The following is a 16,835-nucleotide window of genomic DNA, read 5'->3' on the forward strand; positions in this document are numbered from 1 at the left end:
GCACCCAGGGAACACCAACCTCAACAGCAATTTTGAGTGGGCAGCAGAGCTCCATTTTCCGCCGGGAGCTTTGGTGTGAGCTTTGGTGTGAGCTCTGGTGGGAGCTCTGGTGGGAGCTCTAGTTGCCATGCCTCTGTAGCAACTGGAGACAAAGCTAGTTTCCCACGCCACGGCAAGCTTGTGTTCTTGCTCCTTAGTGTCCAGGGTCTAGAACGTGGGCTGCCCATCCCTGCTTCTCCCTGCCCGGGCCCTCCCCAGGCCCCTTCCAGTGAGGAGATGGCTTTTGCCCACCTCTGTGGAGATGTTTTTATGGAAAGGTCTAGGGCTGTCGGGAACAAGGGGCTCCAATGCTTCACCTCTGAAACCACTGATGATATCTTTGATAGTGGGAGCAAAACTGGGTCAGAGGTTCCTGCTAGTCCTGTCTCGTTCCAAGTCTCTGGCCAGATGATGGCCTTTTGCTAAATGTGAGACTTCAGTCCCTTCAGTCACTTCACCAACCTGGGAGGTGAAAACTGCCTCAGCATTAGCAGGTGATGTTGGGTGGGGCCAGGCTTTTGGCTATGGACTGTGAACCAGCACACACGGCTGGGTCTCTGCACCTTTTACATGGCACACCTATGGGGCTTCCGCATCACCTGGCGAACACAGCACTGTCAGCTCAGGACCCCCCAGAGTAAAGGGCTCCCTCCTCTTGGAACAGAGCTGTGTGTATATGTGTGTTTGTGTGTGTGTGTGTGTGTGTGTGTGTATGTGGTGTGTGTGTGTGTGTGCATATGTGTGTGTGTGGTATTTGTTTTCTTTTTGAAAAGAGTCAATCACTGACCTAACTCAACAAGAAAGTCAGGCTGGCTGGCCAGCGCCCCAGTGCCTGCCACCTGTGTCCACCTCCCCAGCACCAGGAGTGAAGGCTCCGGCTAAGCTCAGCTTTCCAAGCGGGTGCTGGGGATGGAGCCCGGGCAAGCACTTTTCTCCCAGCCCGAAAGCAAGCTTTTCCTGCCCCAACCATGTTAGACCATGTTGCCCTGTTAGGCTGACCTTGAAGAAGTTCAGAGACCTTGACTGCTGTGGGAAAACACCAACAAGTCTCTTCCTCAGCCAGGGGATCTTAACGTTCTCCCTGTGTCCAGAACAACTGCTCTGGTGTGGCAGTCACACAAGCAGCTTCCATTCCTCAAGCACACACACACACACACACACACACACACACACACACACACACACACACAGGCTCTGAAAGCACAGTGTTGAAGCAGGTCCTGTTCCTAAGCTGCCAAGCTCTCAGCCAGCCCGTGTTATCTGTTCGAGGGTTGACTGAGACCCTGAGAATGGGCTGGGAGCTTGTCAACCCTCTGGCATGGAGGGGCACACTCGGTTGTCTCTGGGAGCAGCTGGTGGGAAGAATGGCCTGGGGGGGGCTGGGTGTCGGAGTGAGCAAGGAGAGGGAAGGGAGCCCACCGCACAGCAGGCACACAGCATGCAGGGGCCTGAGGAAGCAGGAGGTGAAGGGGGGTGCTCACTCCTGCTGTGCCTCAGCACCCAGCAGTCTACCTGGAAGGAAGACTTAACGTAACAGTGGAGGTGAATGCAGTGAAACCAACATGAGGCTTCTAGAGGCCAAAAGGTGAGATGGACCTTCAAAGCCAGAGAGCTGGTTCTAGGTTTGCAAGCACCCGTCCCCGCCACAGGGACACCTGACACCCATCCTACCTCGCAGTGAAATGTGAACATACGCTGTCCATGGCTACGTGAGTGGCTCCGGGCCAGCCCTCCTGACCAGGGCTCCGCGCCGGTCCTCTGAGGCCTTGCTCTCACTGTGAGGTCTCCAGGGGAAGGACACTGTCTCACCCACAGCTGCCCACATGTCCCCGGCAGGCAGACATTAAGGAGAGCCTTGCTGAGCTAACCTGGCCTGCACCCAGCTCCTCCATATTCCCCAGGAGCAGTTCCCAAGCTGCAGCCTGGCTGTCCCTGCAGTGGCTCTGGGAGTTGGGCCAGCTCTGAGCCTCTCCCACACTGCGCAGGGTCTCCCCGGGATCTGCGCTCACCCACACACCTCCTCTGCTCCCTGGGCTCCGGGCTCCCCATCTGCCTAGAACGTCCTTGAGCATCCAGAAACCATCTGTCTGTCCATCTCACTTCCTCCTAGCCACGCCCCACGCCCCAGGTCATCTGTCCCTGTGGCCCTTGGCCTCTTGGCTTTGCTCACGCAGCCCTCAGGCTCACTTCACAGCCTTCCGGCTCTGTGAGGACAAGGTTCCTCGATCACTGCTTCCTAGTATGTTACCTTTACCTGGGAACCCTTTGCAGACCAAGCCAACTAACTTCTAGTTACAAACAATGAAATTTGCCTCAACATAGCTGACACCATTCCCGTGGCCACCTGTGCAGGCAGGCACACACAAACTCAGCCTGTGTACACTAAAAGTGCAAGGAGCCAAATGGCCCTTGCCTGTGAGTGCTGCTCCGTGTCTGAGGAGGAGCCCCAGGTGGCAAGAGGAAGCCTAGAACCACAAAGGCCGAGGAGGGCCTCTGCTGCCACTCCGTTTGCTTTGGAAAGCCGGTCAGCATGGCTAGACGTTTCTGGACAGCCCACTGCCAAGGCGGCCAAGGCAGCCAAGGCCCCATCTGTTCAAGCTTGGACTGTGCTGACCCTGGCACTCCTGGGTGTGAGTGACCATCGTGCTCCAGGGTCCCGGGTCCCAGCAGTGCCCCCTCCTCGGCAGTGTCTGTACCTCCTGTGCACAGCTGTCTGGGATTACGGCTCCCGCCCCTCTTAGCCGCCCCGGCCAGAGTCTTCCCCGAATTCTGTGGCTCCCTGTTGGGGCCTCCCAGCTGGTTCGGCGCTCATCGCCTGGGTGTGGAAAGGGCCCACTGCACTCCAGCTGGGGCGACACTCAGGAGCGACACTCGACAAGGGAGGACATCCCCAGCTGGTGGGCTGGGAGCAGCCCGCTCCTCGGGCCTGACTCAGACCCCTGGGCGTGAGAGACTGAGCAGCACTCTAGCATGATCTACAGAGTGGTGGCGCCATGAACTCATTCTCCAAAGTGAGCACTCCCATGGTGCTACGGGGTCAGCTCTCCCACAGGCACAGGCACAGGCACGGGTGACCTCACTCGGTGGATACACAGCGAGACCCCAGGGAACACTCTTCCTCAGTTCCACACAGGGAGTTACACACACCAGGGCACCGTCGTGTCAGAGTGTCCACTTGTAAACAGCCTCGCTGTGAGTGTGGTAACACATCCACAGAGCCTTCCCTTGCCAGCTCGGAAGCAGAGCTCAGAGACTGGAATATCGCCTACACGGCCAGCTGACCCTTGGATCCTCCATTTGTCAGATCTGTAGCATTTAAACGGGGCCATGAATGTGTGTGTGTGTGTGTGTGTGTGTGTGTGTGTGTGTGTAGACAAGAGGTCCACACTGGGGTGTCTCCCTCCGTATCCTATCACCTCATTTTCTCAGGAGGAGTCTCTCACCGAGCACAGAGCCCGCGATTCCTCTAGTCTAGCTAAACTACGTGCTCCAGGGATCCCTATCTCTGCCTCTGGAACTTCGCAGTGACGGGGGGCTGGGGGAGGGGGGAAGAGGTTCCACATCTGCTATGGATCCAAACTGCAGTGACTGGCCAAGCCATGTCCCCAGCCCTGGGTCAGGAGCAGTTTGGAAGCTGGCAGTTGAGAATGGCACCCCGGGCTTTGATGGTCACTATGCAGCCACAGGCTGGCGGCAGCTGGCTTCCCAAACATGGCTCAGGACAGCCACTTTCCGTTTACCCATCCCTGCTGACCTGGACGTCCTGTCACGAGGACCCGGTGACTTAGCTCAGCGCAGGTGCCACACACCGGCTTCTGTTTGGTGCCTCCCCTCCCCCAGCTCAGGAGTGAGAAGCTTCTGTTCCCTGAAAGCCCCAGAGAATCTGCTCTGCTCTCCAGGTCACTTGTCTCCGCTGTCCTCTCAGCTATCCTCAAACGCTCTCTGCTGAGACACCTGTCTTGGTGTCTGCAAGGGCTCCCTCTGGCATCAATTAAAGCACGAAGACGAGAGATGTGATTTCGGTTTTTCTCCACTCGGGGCATCTTCCCTGTCTGAGCTGTGACAGCCTGACTGTCTCAGCTAGCTCTGGGATTCCGAGCCTCCTTCTGGCTACGGAGACCAGCTCCCCCTCCCCAGTGGTGTTCACAGCTTCCCTGGGGACTGTGAACATCCTGGCTGCCAAACGAGCCTCCCTGTCTACCTCAGAACTCCTACCACCCGTGACAGGGAAAGACCGTTTAGAAGCAGGGCTAGTCGGTCTTGAGATATCGACCGGGTGACCTGGTTTGTCGTGGAGTTACCCCCTTCTCCCACTGTTCTCACATGCCCTGGCAGTGGGTGAACTCTTTCTGTGACTTTCATGTTTTTACTATTGTTTTTACTTATGTGTATGTGCTTGTATCTGTATGTGCGTGCACGCATGTGTGTGTGTGCGGCCCACGGAGGTCAGAAGGGCTCTGGATTGACCAGAACTGGCATCAACAGGAAGCGGAGCTGCCCAGCATGGGCTCTGGGAACCAAACTCCAGTCCTCTGAGAGAGCAGCGAGCACCGTTAACCAGAGCCACCCCGTGTGCCACGCACTGGCCTCTCTGTGGTTGTGCTAAGCTGCCCTCCAAGCGTCGGCAGCCAACCTTGTCCCTGAGGCGGGGATGGTAGCCTGTGTTTAGGACAGCACTATGCCACCTTTGTGGTTCTGGGACTCTCGCTGTGTGCATGGCTGATGGGAACATTTGTCTTGTCTCCTAATTACAGGCTGATACACTCAGGACCACTTAGCTAAGAAACGCACCCTTTCCTGGATGTCTGCTTTTCTCCATGACTCAGGCCATTATTTCCTCTGGCCTTTGGGGATTTCTTGGGCCCTCTCACAGTTCCTAAATCTATTTGCTTCCTCTCTTGGCTGCTGTTCAGAAGCACTTGCTGCATTAAGTACCTCCCTAGCCATTTACACTGGCCCAGGAGCTGTTGCTTTAAGTCAGCACGGAAGACTCCACAGGCTCTGGGTTCTTGTCCCCAGACCCTGAGGGGACAGATAGGCTGGCTCTGTGCAAGCCACATCGGAGCCGCTTCGTCTTGAATTGGTGTCCTGTGTCACACACTGATTCTTAAAGTTGTCCATCTGTAACTCTGTGAGGATACAATGGCAGATTCCTCAAAGGAAGTCCAGTTCCAGCTGAGTGGTCCATCCTTCTCCATCTTTTCTCCCTGGCCCCAATGATGCTCTTCCTCATGTGGTGGAAGTTTCTGACAGGCCTGAGATCTGAAGCAGGTGGTGGGCAGCGGGGTTGGCAGCTGTTCCCACTCACCCACCCTCCCTTCCTTCCTTTCTCCTTCCTTCCTTCCTTTCTTCCTTCCTTCCTTCCTTCCTTCCTTCCTCCCTCTTTCCTTCCTTTCTCCTTCCTCCTTCCTTTCTCCTTCCTTCCTTCCTTTCTTCCTTCTTTCCTTCCTTCCTTCCTTCCTTCCTTCCTTCCTTCCTCCCTTCCTTCCTTTCTCCTTCCTTCCTTCCTTTCTTCCTTCCTTCCTTCCTTCCTTCCTTCCTTCCTTCCTCCCTCTTTCCTTCCTTTCTCCTTCCTCCTTCCTTTCTCCTTCCTTCCTTCCTTTCTTCCTTCTTTCCTTCCTTCCTTCCTCCTTCCTTCCTTCCTTTCTTCCTTCTTTCCTTCCTTCCTTCCTTCCTTCCTTCCTTCCTTCCTTCCTTCCTTCCTTCCTTTCTCCCTTCCTTCCTTCCTTCCTTCCTTCCTTCCTTCCTTCCTTCCTTTCTCCTTCCTTCCTTCCTTCCTTCCTTTCTCCTTCCTTCCTTCCTTCCTTTCTCCTTCCTTCCTTCCTTCCCTCTTTCCTTCCTTTCTCCTTCCTCCTTCCTTTCTCCTTCCTCCTTCCTTCCTTCCTCCTTCCTTCCTTCCTCCTTCCTTCCTTTCTCCTTCCTTCCTTCCTTTCTCCTCCCTCCCTCCCTCCCTCCTCCTTCCTTCTTTCCTTCCTTCCTTCCATTTTCTCTCTCTCTTTTTCCAAATTGACACAAGCTAGAGTCATCTGGGAAGGGGGGCCCTCCGCTGAGAAAATGCCTCCATCAGATGGCCTGTAGGAGGGCCCAGTGCGCTGTCAGCTGTGGGCGAGTGGAACTGAGTGCTGTAAAGAAGTAGGCTGAGCAAGCCATGGAGGACCAGTCACGGCCTCTGCTGCAGTGCCCGTCTCCAGGTTCCTGCTTGAGCCTCTGCCCCAGACCCTCACAGTGATGGAGTGGTAAAGACTTGTAAGCCAAACCTCCCCATGTCTGGTTTGGCCAGTGTTTTCTCAGAGCAGCAGAGAAGCCATGTGGGACTGCTGGTTAAGGGAGCAAGTGACAAATGGCCAGGATATGGAGGGAGGAAGGTGGTGGAGATGGAAAGGAGTGTTTGCTCAGCCCCAGAGGCTGATGGACTGCGGTTCCAGGGTCAGTAGTGTCGGCCTGAACAACATTCTTTCCTGAGTGTTTCAGGTAAGACAGACTGAGCCTATCCTTGGACACAGCCCAATGCAAACAGAGAGCAGCTACAAGCTGTGCTATACTGGAACCCTGTGGGCCACACCCCCGGTCTCAGGAAGGGTCCAGGGGGCCGCTGCATGGCGAGGTGCGGGCCACGCTTCCGTGGGAGATAAGGCAGTTTGTTGACTGCGCACCTGCCCTATTGTCAGACACGCTGTCATTCACTCGAGGGAGGGGACGTGTGGAAAACCAGAAAGAGGCTAAGGGACATGAGCTGCAGAACACTCCCAAGCGTGTGGCCCCTGCCCCTTCATCCTTCCCCAGCCCAGCTCCACTCCCCCGGCTGGAGTGAGTTCTGCTTCTATCACCTCAGCCCACCACAGCCGCTTCAGGCAGATGCTGCTGTTCCCTGGAGCATGGAATGGCTGCCAGGGTGGAGGGGTGAGGTGGAGACCAGGGGCCGAATTCCGACCTCCGGGCAGAGCAGGTGCATTTCCCGCTCCCTCACCCTTGGTCCCTCCACCGCCCACCAGCCCTGGCCTGCATGGTCAGTTCAGCGGCGGGGTGCTGGGAAGCAGCCCGGAGAGCGAGCGGCGGCCCGGGGGTCCCTACCTGTATCTCTGCTTCACAGACTGCTTCTCTGTGGACTTGCACACGTGCCCCGCGTAGTACAGCGGGAAGAACAGGAAGTTCCAGTTGGTGGCAAACCAGGTGAGGGTGAAGGGCGCGTCGAAGGTCCTGAGCGTCAGCCTGGCGAGCTGTGTGGAGCCGGCCCAGGAGGCGCACACACAGCACACGACGGCCACGCCCCACAAGGCCTTCCTGAGCCACTCCCGGGAGCACGTCCAGCGGTGCCGGGCGCTCCTCCCACCGGCCTCCGTCCCAGCCGGCGCCTGGGCCTCTGCAGGGCCCGGGGGCTCCCGGGGGCGCTCCTCCCCTGAAGAAGAGAAGGGGTGTTAGCTGGGGCTTCAGGCAGAACCCACAGTCGGATCCCCAGCCCCCTTGTGGGCCAGGGAGGGGCTGGGCACCACAGCTGGAAGGCATGTGCCAGGTTTCCCACCCCAGGCCGGGCTCTCCAGAACCCTTCAGCTCTGCCCTGGCAGCCCAGCAAACTCTTGGGCCATCCTAGATCCTTGAACCGGACCTGACTTCAGCAGGTGATCTGCGGGTGCGTTTGGGAACCTGTTTCCAGAAGGGGGAGAAGCTCAACACGGTTCCCATGCCTCTCCGTGGCACTGAACTGGCTATGGGGTTAGGGAAGACCTTGAACTTCTGATGCTTCTGCTTGCTCCTCTCTGGCGATGGGCTCCCAGCTGTGAGCCTCCATGCACCGGTTATGACTCACTAGGGTTTGCCGGGCGCTTGGCTGGCTGGAGAAACGCTTTTGCCCAGGGGCCCTTGTCATGCCGGGGGAGGGGGGTGCAGGAAACACGCACCAGACATTTTGGGTTTACACACTCTCTGTATTTTGTCTAACCCGCCAGACATTTAAACAGTTTCAACAGAATGAAGCTTGCGTGCTTTCTGAAAAGCGACACTTCTGCGGGACAAATCCCAACTCAAGGTGGACAAATCCTAGGTCAAGGCGTTCCACTGCCCATGTTGGGGCCAAAACTCAAAGTAAGTGAGGATGTGGCCAGCCAGAGCCAGTGTCCTGTGTTTCAGGGGCAGCTTGGATGGGGAGCAGAGCACATGCACAGCCCGGGTTCCATCCGCAGCGCCGCGGAAACTGGACTGCGGTGGGTGCATCTGTGACGGCGCACACACCTGTGACGGAACACAGCTGGATCCCAGCATTTGCGAGCTTCTGGCGGGAGGGCCAGAAGCTCATCCTTGGTGCCACAGGGAATCTGAAGCCGACCTGGAATGGACATCTATCCTCCCTTTTCTGACACACCCATGTCCAAATGGGAAGAGCCCAGGGAGCCCATACCCACGGCTCCTATTCAGGCCTCGGTGTTGCCCTTCGAGAGCCCAAGGGTGGGGCCGGGAGAACAGGCCTGGGCTCTTGCTTCGTGCCCTCCCGCCCGTCCTTCCTGACTTGACTGACAGTGGGTCCTCAGAACTTAGAGTGCAATCTACTTCCAGGGGAAGTGTGACGGATGGGACCTCCACCCCCACCTGTGGGGCTCACACTTCCCTTCACCAGGCACTTCGGGGTCCTCAGAGTGTGCGTCCATATCTCTGCCAAGAGCCCATATTAGAAATGATAACAGTAGAAATAAAGATGGCGTCTGTTTAGCACACAGCACAGGCACGTGCTGAGCCCCGGACCGAGCGTTCATGAGACCCGGCAGCTTCTCTAGCTGTGGCTTCACCCGGTCCTCACTGCAGTTTCCATGCTGAACTGGAGCCCGCTGACTCAGTGAGGCTGGCCGGCATGCAAGCCCCAGGGATCCCTCTGCCTCTGTCTCTGCCACGCTGGGTGTGCGTGACTGTGTCTGGCTGGTTCGGTCGGGTGCCGGGGCTGGGACTCCAGTCCTCACATTCATGTGGCACGCCAACCACCACCCAAGGTCTAAGCCAAAGTGCTCCTTTGATCTGGCTGCTTTCTAGCTCTGTGATCTCGCACCTCTCACCAGTGGAGTGTGACCACAAACAAATGACACGCTCCGTGCTCAGCCATCGTGACACCCTCTACAAACAGTAACACTGACTTACAACTGTTTTCCCAGGAGTGGCGCGGGCTGTGCTGTTCTGGTTGAGTGATCTGCAGCTGAGCAAGTCCAGAGACCTGGTGCACAGACATTGACGGTGAACAGCCATGTTCGGGTCAGCATGCTCGCCAGACATGTGACGTGGGGGAGACCAGCGAACACTTTGGCGAACACTGGCCTTTGCTCACAGAGAGCAGCAGACAAGCAGCTGCCACCATCACTTCACTGCACTTTGCCCTGAAGTCCTGATTATATCAATTTCCCCACCTTCTTCATTGTGTGTGTGTGTGTGTTTGTGTGTGCGTGCGTGCATGTGTGCGTGTGTGCACGCACCTGTGTGCTCCTCTGTGTGGCGGCTGGATGTCATTTCTCAGCTGCAGTTCATCTTGATTGTGAAACAGGGTTTCCCAACGTCCTGGAGCTCCCTGAGTGTGCAAAGCTGGCTGGCCAGCAAGTCTCAGAGATCTGCCTGTCTCTGCTGCCCCAGCATGTCTGCCAGCATGCCAGTGTTCTTGTATTGTTTTTCACATGTCTGCATGTGATATGTGCGCATGCACCTGTGAGAGCTCTCCTGTGTGTGACCTGTGCACGGGCTCCTGTGTGCACAGGCCCGAGGCTGCCACCTTACACTGAGGTGGGGTGATCTCGCCCACGGAGCTCGCCCATACTGCCAGCTTGCTCTCCAGCTTCCTGCCTGTTTCCTGTGTCTCGGAACTGTGAGCAGGCTGCCACGTCCACCCAACTTTACGTGGGTTCTGGGGCCTGAGCTCTGCTCCGTATACACTCATGGCCAGGCTATAGCCCCCACACCGTCTCCCTAAGTCCCAGGCATGTGACACGCACCAGCGAACTGAGCCGTCTTCCCAGTGTCCACGTAGCCCACTCCGAGTACTTCCTACCACTACAGATAAAATATACCCTCTGTTAGTGAGCGACAAACCCGAGGAGGTGTGGCATGTCCTCTCAACATGCTTCTTCTGAGCAGGACGGAGGGTCTCTCCAACCCCAGCCTCTGCCAGCACTCAGACGCCCACAACGCAGACACGGGACTGCATCGTTTCTACCCTGCATTGACCAGGCACGCCCCCACATGGACACAGGGTTGTGTCGCGTATCCTACAAGCATGTCAGTCACCCAGGGCATCAGTGAGAAATGCTGGCATTCTGGGTCAAGTACAAAGCACCATATTTGCACCTCGGGAACTCTGAGTGTGACCAAACAGCACAGGACACTTATGTGTGAGACGGACCCGGCAGCATCGAGGCAGGTGAACAGCAGGCCTCTGACATGTCACCCCAGGCTGGCAGCACGGGGCTGTAGGAGAGCAGGGATAATCGTGACCACGGAGCACAGTGGTGAGCTCTGGAATCCGCTGTTGGGAGCATGTGCAGGTATTTCTTGGTGTTTGTCTCAGGTAACTAATTTTGGGGTCGATCGTTCACAGATCCTTACTGTCCGTCAACTTTAAGGCACAAGGTAGGCATGTCCCCAGAGGAGTGCTGCTTCCTGCAAGTGGGAAGTATTTCCCGTGTCCATATCTTAACGGCCAAAGTTTCTCTCCTTCTGTCCCCCAGGACCAGGACAGTGAGCTGCCCAGGCCCAGGCCAGCTCTTCCTCCCCCCGGAATTCCCGGGAAAGACAGAGCCCAAAGACGGATCCCCTGGCGGAGACACAAGCTTGGACCAGGCTACCAAAGCCCCATGAAAAATGAGGGCTTGGAAGAAAGCTTCCTCAGCATCTGTCTGCCGCAAGGGAGACGTACCGCCCCAGACACATCTGAGCAGCTTTGTTTCACTTACTCTTTCAGTGACACTCGGGATGCGCCTGCAGGGGTGGACAGTGGCCTGAAGGACTCACGGCCAGACCCACACCTTCTGTATCCTTGAGCACCACCATCCTGTCCACCAGCTCTGCCCACCCACACCCCTGTGTGGATTCCTGAACTCCACGTCAGAGCAAACTCCAGCCGGTCCTCTGTGGCAGAGACCCCGCCATGCTTCTGAGCATGGAAAGAGACTGGAAACCGTGGCCATTGGAGATGCTGACCCTGGGCTGTGAAGAAGGGAAACAGGCAAGAAGACAGCGAGGCATGCTCCGTCTACCCTTCCTCCCTCACTGAGTGTGGCAGTAAGTGTTGTTCTGTTTTGTAGTCAGGATGGAGGAGGCTTTAAAGTCATGGGTCAGTGAGCGACAGAGATTCGGCTCTGACCCACACGTGCCCAGCTCCACAGCATCCGTGGATGTGGAGAACTTGTAATGGCTGTGCTGTTGTATACTTTAGGTTCCTGTAAGGACAGAAGAGCTTGAGCGTCTGTGGGCTCTGGGCTGGGGTTTGCTGTTTGGGGCTGAGTGGGCTGGCACTCCTGTCTAATCCACAGGTTGAGGCCCTGGCTGTGCGTGGGGGCAGGACCTCTGAAGAAGAGATTAGGGCAAACGGGTGTTAGGTTGTGGTGTGACAGGGTGAGTGTTCTGGGCACACACCTGTGGGAGTCAGAGGTCAACCTGGGGTGTCAAGCCTCGTGATGGTCCCGCTTCCACAAGTGTGAGGTCCAGAGCTGTGGCTGAGCTCTGCAGTCTGTGCTGTGCTGTTATCTCAAGGGGACACAGCACAGCCCCGAGCCAGATCCGTCCCTGTGCAGGGACCAGGTGGCCCGCTGTGGGGGAATCGGTCGTCCTGGCTTTGAGGCGGGATCTCTCCCTCGGCTAGACTGTGCCTGTTCAGCAGGGCTGGCCGGCGATTCGTCTCCACCCCCAGGGCTGAGATGACAGGTGTGCGCCACCACAGGTGGCTTTGTTCTGTGAGTTCTGGCAGTGACCGCAGGTCCTGGCAAGGCAAGCATTCCCCCAGCAGAGCCATCACCCCAGCCCTGGGAATTCACGTTCTCACGGGAAGAAACACCAGAACACCCCTCAACCTTCACATGCACACACACAGGAGAAGGCCAGGGGAGCACACAGCGGAACACAAGCCAGCGTGTCACTACCTCCCCAGCCGTGAGGTGTGAGGAGACACAGTGACCGAGCTCTGTGCCGAGCAGGGCAGAGTGTCTGCTGTGCTCAGGAAGACCAGGAAGGACCCAGATCTGTCACCATCAGGACTTGGGGGACCAGCGCACGTGGCACAGACTTTATTTTGATGCCCTTCCGCTATAGTAAACAAAAAATGCATGTTGTGTGATGTAGTGTTTATTATTAGCCCTGTAATTATCGCGGCGGTCTTATTTAGCCTGTTATCACAACTAGTAAGACACAGACACCTGTTAGATTTACAATTGCCTTATTTGCCTTGGGCAAATATTTCACTTACACTGGCTCACTAACCTCGCCATCCATCTCCCAGCTCCCATCCAATGCCACCTGCCTTCATCCTCCTCCTCTGGTCTACCTTCTATCCATAATCCCATAGTATTTGCTCGTATTCATTATTTGGGCCTTTTCACACCATTATTGGAGGCCTTCCTCCTGGCCCACGTGATTTTCTTCACACTAACTCATTTCGGCATTCTCCTTCCTCCTCTCTTCCCATCCGTCTGTCTCCCATGATTCTCCTGTCCTCTCAAAGCCTGGGAACCTTAGCCATGCCCACCCCAGTCTGCCCTGCCCTGGTATGGGCCAGTCAATCAGCCAGTCAGGTAGGTTTACACAACAAGGATAGGTGAACCAGATCCTGAGGGCCAGTAGCTCACATCAGAGCAACCTCCAACACTGGGTCAGGAGCAGTGAATTCCCCTTCACAGCTGTTCCTTGCGGGAACCATTTCAGCTTTAGCTGTGAAATAACCCCTCAATGGGGGCAGCACACAGAGACATGAGAGACTGTGGTCTCTGTGGAGACACCTTTAAGACATGAAGTGAGTATTTTAGAGTAGAAACCGACCTTACTGGCCGCGTGGAGACTTGGAAAGTGTCTTAGTTACTGTTCTACTGGTGTGAGGAGACACCAGGCCCAAGGCAACTTTTAAAAGGAAGCACTTAGTTGGGGCTTGCTGACAGATTCAGAGGGTGAGTCCAGGGCCATCTTGTGGGGAGCGTGGCAACTGGCGGGGGTGGTGTTGGAGCACTGGCTGAAAACTCATCCCCCAACTGTGGGCAGCAGGCAGAGACAAACCTCCCCCAGTGACACACTTTCCCCAACAAGGACACCCCTTCTAATCCTTCCCAAATGGTTCCGCCAAGGGGCTGGCCAAGCATGCAAATACATGAGTCTGTGGGGCCTGTTCTTACTGGTCTGTCTTCCACAGGGATGACCGGGAGATGAGAGGGTGGGGCTGATGACCTGGGCTTCTCTGGGGTCCCCCTGATTGGGGGCTGAGGGAGGCAGAGGGGGCAGGTGGGTTCCTCTGGGGGTCCCCCTGAAGCAGCCAAGGGATGCACTCTTCCTTCCATGGTCCTGTTATCACCCTGTGACGGCTGGTTTCCACTGTGAGCAGACTGAGGACAGCTAGAGGACTGACTAGCAAGCTGCATCTGGGTGTTTCTAGAGAGATTCCCAAGTGGGGGCTCTGGCCTCAGCGGTTTTTCACACTGAGGGAGTCAAGATTTGAGCGAGAGCGGGTGGGGGTGTGGAAGGCGACGCCACGATGGAAGAGGCAGGTAACGGGGCGTGACTGTGGGCTACATCTGTGCTTGCCCTCCTGTGTCCTGTCTACCAAGAGCTGAATAGGCCCCGAATAGGCCCCTCCATATTGCTCCCACCCCCATGATGCCCTGCCTCACTCAGGCTTAGCACCAAGGACGCCAAAGACGACGGACCAAAACCTCCAAAATCGTGAGCGCAAATAAATCCCTCCTCCTGTGAGCTACTGACACTGCATGTTCTGTCCCCATAACGGGGAAGAAATGACCATGACCATCACCCAAGGAGCAGCCCCTTGCTGGAGGACCCGCTCCTCCTCAGCACGGCCCAGAAAACTGCCATGGCTCTGCGGCATCGCCTCACCTTCCTGCGACAGGCCTGCGGCACAGCCCACCCACGGCAGTCAGCTGTGGGGAGCTGACTGGCCGCAAAGGCTCTGCTCCGGCTGCCCACACCATGGAGGGCACCCTGGTGTGTGTGGGGAGTATGTACAGGCACCAGCCACGGCCTGTCCAGAAAGCTCAGGGTGCTCCTCCTGTCTGCACACACCCAGCAAGCACTGCAGGACCCATGAGGCTCACGTGCGACCTCCACCCTCCACATACCCCGACGGGCACACACCTCTTCTCATGCGGTGTCTTCCCTGATAATGGTGGGGTGTTTGGACCCTGGACTCCAGCTGTGGAAACCCCCAGGGCCAACATAGGCCAAGTGGGTGGACAGCCTGCAGGACTGCCCCTCAGAAACATACAGGCATACACACACATGCACACACACATACTCACACACACAGGCACACACACACACACACACACACATCTGTAGCCCGGGTAGCCATGGCGTCTCTCCCCGCTGCCTTGCTTCAGCTTTCAGGGATGGCTTGCAGTTCTCTTCTGCCGCCCTGTCACTTCCGGTTCCACCTCTTCCTGGAGCTAAAACTGTGGAAGGAGCTGGCGTCGTGCTGCACGCCCTAACAATCCCCACACACCAAAACTACCCCAAAGTGCACACCAGCAAAGACACACGCATGTGCCACACCCCCAGTCCCTGCGTGTCCCTGCATGTCCCTGCGTGTCCCTGTGTGTCCCGGGTTACCAGAGCTGTACTCCTTGACTAGGGTGTGTGGGCTCTTAATCAGAACCACCGATCTCTGATCTCTTAGCTTGTCAGCTGCTGGCTGGATTCATGGATGTTCCAAGGGCTGACGGGAGATCAGCACAGAGACAGCGACTCTGCAGCCAAGGAGATGAATGTGATCTACTAATTAGTGAGTGTGGAGGGGGCGGGGAAGGAAGATGGCTCCAGACTCTTCCCCAGCATCCTTCCTCCCTTTCCTCTCCTCCTCAGCATCCTTCCTCACTTTCCTCTCCTCCCCAACATCCTTCCTCCCCTCCCCAGAATCCTTCCTCCCCTTCCCCAGCATTCTTCCTTCCCTTCCTCCCCTTCCTCATCTTTCTCCCCTTCCCCACCTTCCCCAGCATCCTTCCCCACCTTCCTCTCCTCCCCAATGTCCTTCCTCTAGACCCTCCCCTGGCACGTTTTGTCTTAACTGGGAAATCACCAGAAAGGATTAGATCCCTCTCCTGGCTTGCTCTGTGTTCTGCAGAGCTGTGCTGAAGCTGCTTCCACCTCTTCGCACTTTCAGTCTGCACCTGGCATCTGGGCACCAACATCTGGGGCAGATGAGAATGCCGCTTCCTGCCTTTGCGAAGATCAGTGTCCAGAGCAGGCCTTGCTGCTCCCACATCACACCGTCTCTTTGCTCAGCGTCTCCCTGCTCACCGTCTCCTCTTTGCTCACCGTCTCTTTCCCTCAAGGGGTGCACAGCCCTCCACCCCTCTCCTCCCCCAGGCCAGCCTGCCCAGAGAGCCTGTTCAGGGACCAGCCCTGCTTGTCCCATCAGAGACCACAGCTCCCCACACTGCTCATGTTCACACCCAGCAGGCCACACTTTCCAGTCCTCAGCTGCTCACTCCTCACCAGCGCCTATGTTCTGCAGAACGCCCCACAGTGGCTGCTCCATCACTCACCGCTTTCCTTGGCTTTCTGTCTGTGGTTTCTGTGCGGCCACACCCTCTCGCGCCCTGGGTCAGCCTCTGCTCTCCTGCCAGCACCTCACACAGAGCTTGGCCCATCACTGCCAAGGACCCAACGACCCCTGGCTCTGCCACACGCGCCATCTCCCTCCACCTCCCCAGGGTGCTGCTGAGCCTCACAGTGGGTAAATTCGACCCCTCTTGCTCTCAAAGTGGGTGCCTTCCTGTTTGCACAGTCCCTACCTCGTGTGCTCAGGCTCCTGTTCCTTCCTAGCTCTGCTCAGCACCGGTGACTTGGTGGCTGCTCCTCTGTCCTGTGCCCACTCTGCTGTGTGTGCGTGTGTGTGTGCATGCGCATGTGTTCATGTGTGTGTGTGCTTGTGTGTGTGTGTGTTACAGTGGTGGTGATGCTCACAGCCACAGGCCCCGTATGTCACATGGCTGCACCAGGCAGTGCTCCTCATATACATCAGGGACCACGTCAGGCCCGCTGCACAGGGACACCACTGACACACCTGGGCAGGAGTCATGTCAGCGCCTAGTGTAAGCCTAGAGCTCCTGCTTGGACCTCCGCAGAGCAGGCGTTCTCCTTTGATTGTGTGTGCACGTGTGCACAGGGGGCGTGTGCATGCTTGTGTATGGCACATGTGGAGGCCGGAGGTCGATGACAGGTGTCTCCTTCAGTTCACCCTGTATTATTGTTATTATTGATGTTGTTTTTGTTGTTATTGTTATTATTTGAGACGGTTTTTCCTGGAGCCTAAGAGCACACGGACATGCACTCCCTGATGGCCATGAGTCCAGGGACACTCTCCCTCCTCCCTGGAAGTGGGGGCACACGTGCCTCCTCGCCACTTTCTACATGGCTTCTGGGATGGAACTCTGTCCCTCGAGCCATGTAACGATCACTTTCCCAAGTAAGTCACCTTCTGAGTCCACCTACCAGCGTCCTCGAAGCATGTCCACTGTGGCTGCAATCACACAAGGCAAGCGCACATGCGTGCACACATACAGAAACACACACACACGTGCACACTCACACACACATGCACACTCACACACACGTGC

The 16,835-nt window shown here is 56.8% G+C and overlaps 1 protein-coding gene across 2 annotated transcripts in view; it reads right to left on the minus strand.

Annotated features, from left to right (window-relative positions):
• Slc35f3 (solute carrier family 35 member F3) overlaps window positions 1–16,835 on the minus strand; it is a 208,337-nt gene that overhangs the window by 55,138 nt on the left and 136,364 nt on the right. For both annotated transcript variants that reach the window (XM_060391783.1, XM_021648349.2), the window contains one exon: window positions 7,111–7,435. In XM_060391783.1, coding sequence (XP_060247766.1) covers window positions 7,111–7,435 — 325 coding nt within the window. The remainder of the gene's footprint in view (window positions 1–7,110; window positions 7,436–16,835) is intronic.

Source organism: Meriones unguiculatus, chromosome 10 (genome assembly GCF_030254825.1).
Source record: "Meriones unguiculatus strain TT.TT164.6M chromosome 10, Bangor_MerUng_6.1, whole genome shotgun sequence".
NCBI classification, from domain to species: Eukaryota; Metazoa; Chordata; class Mammalia; order Rodentia; family Muridae; genus Meriones; species Meriones unguiculatus.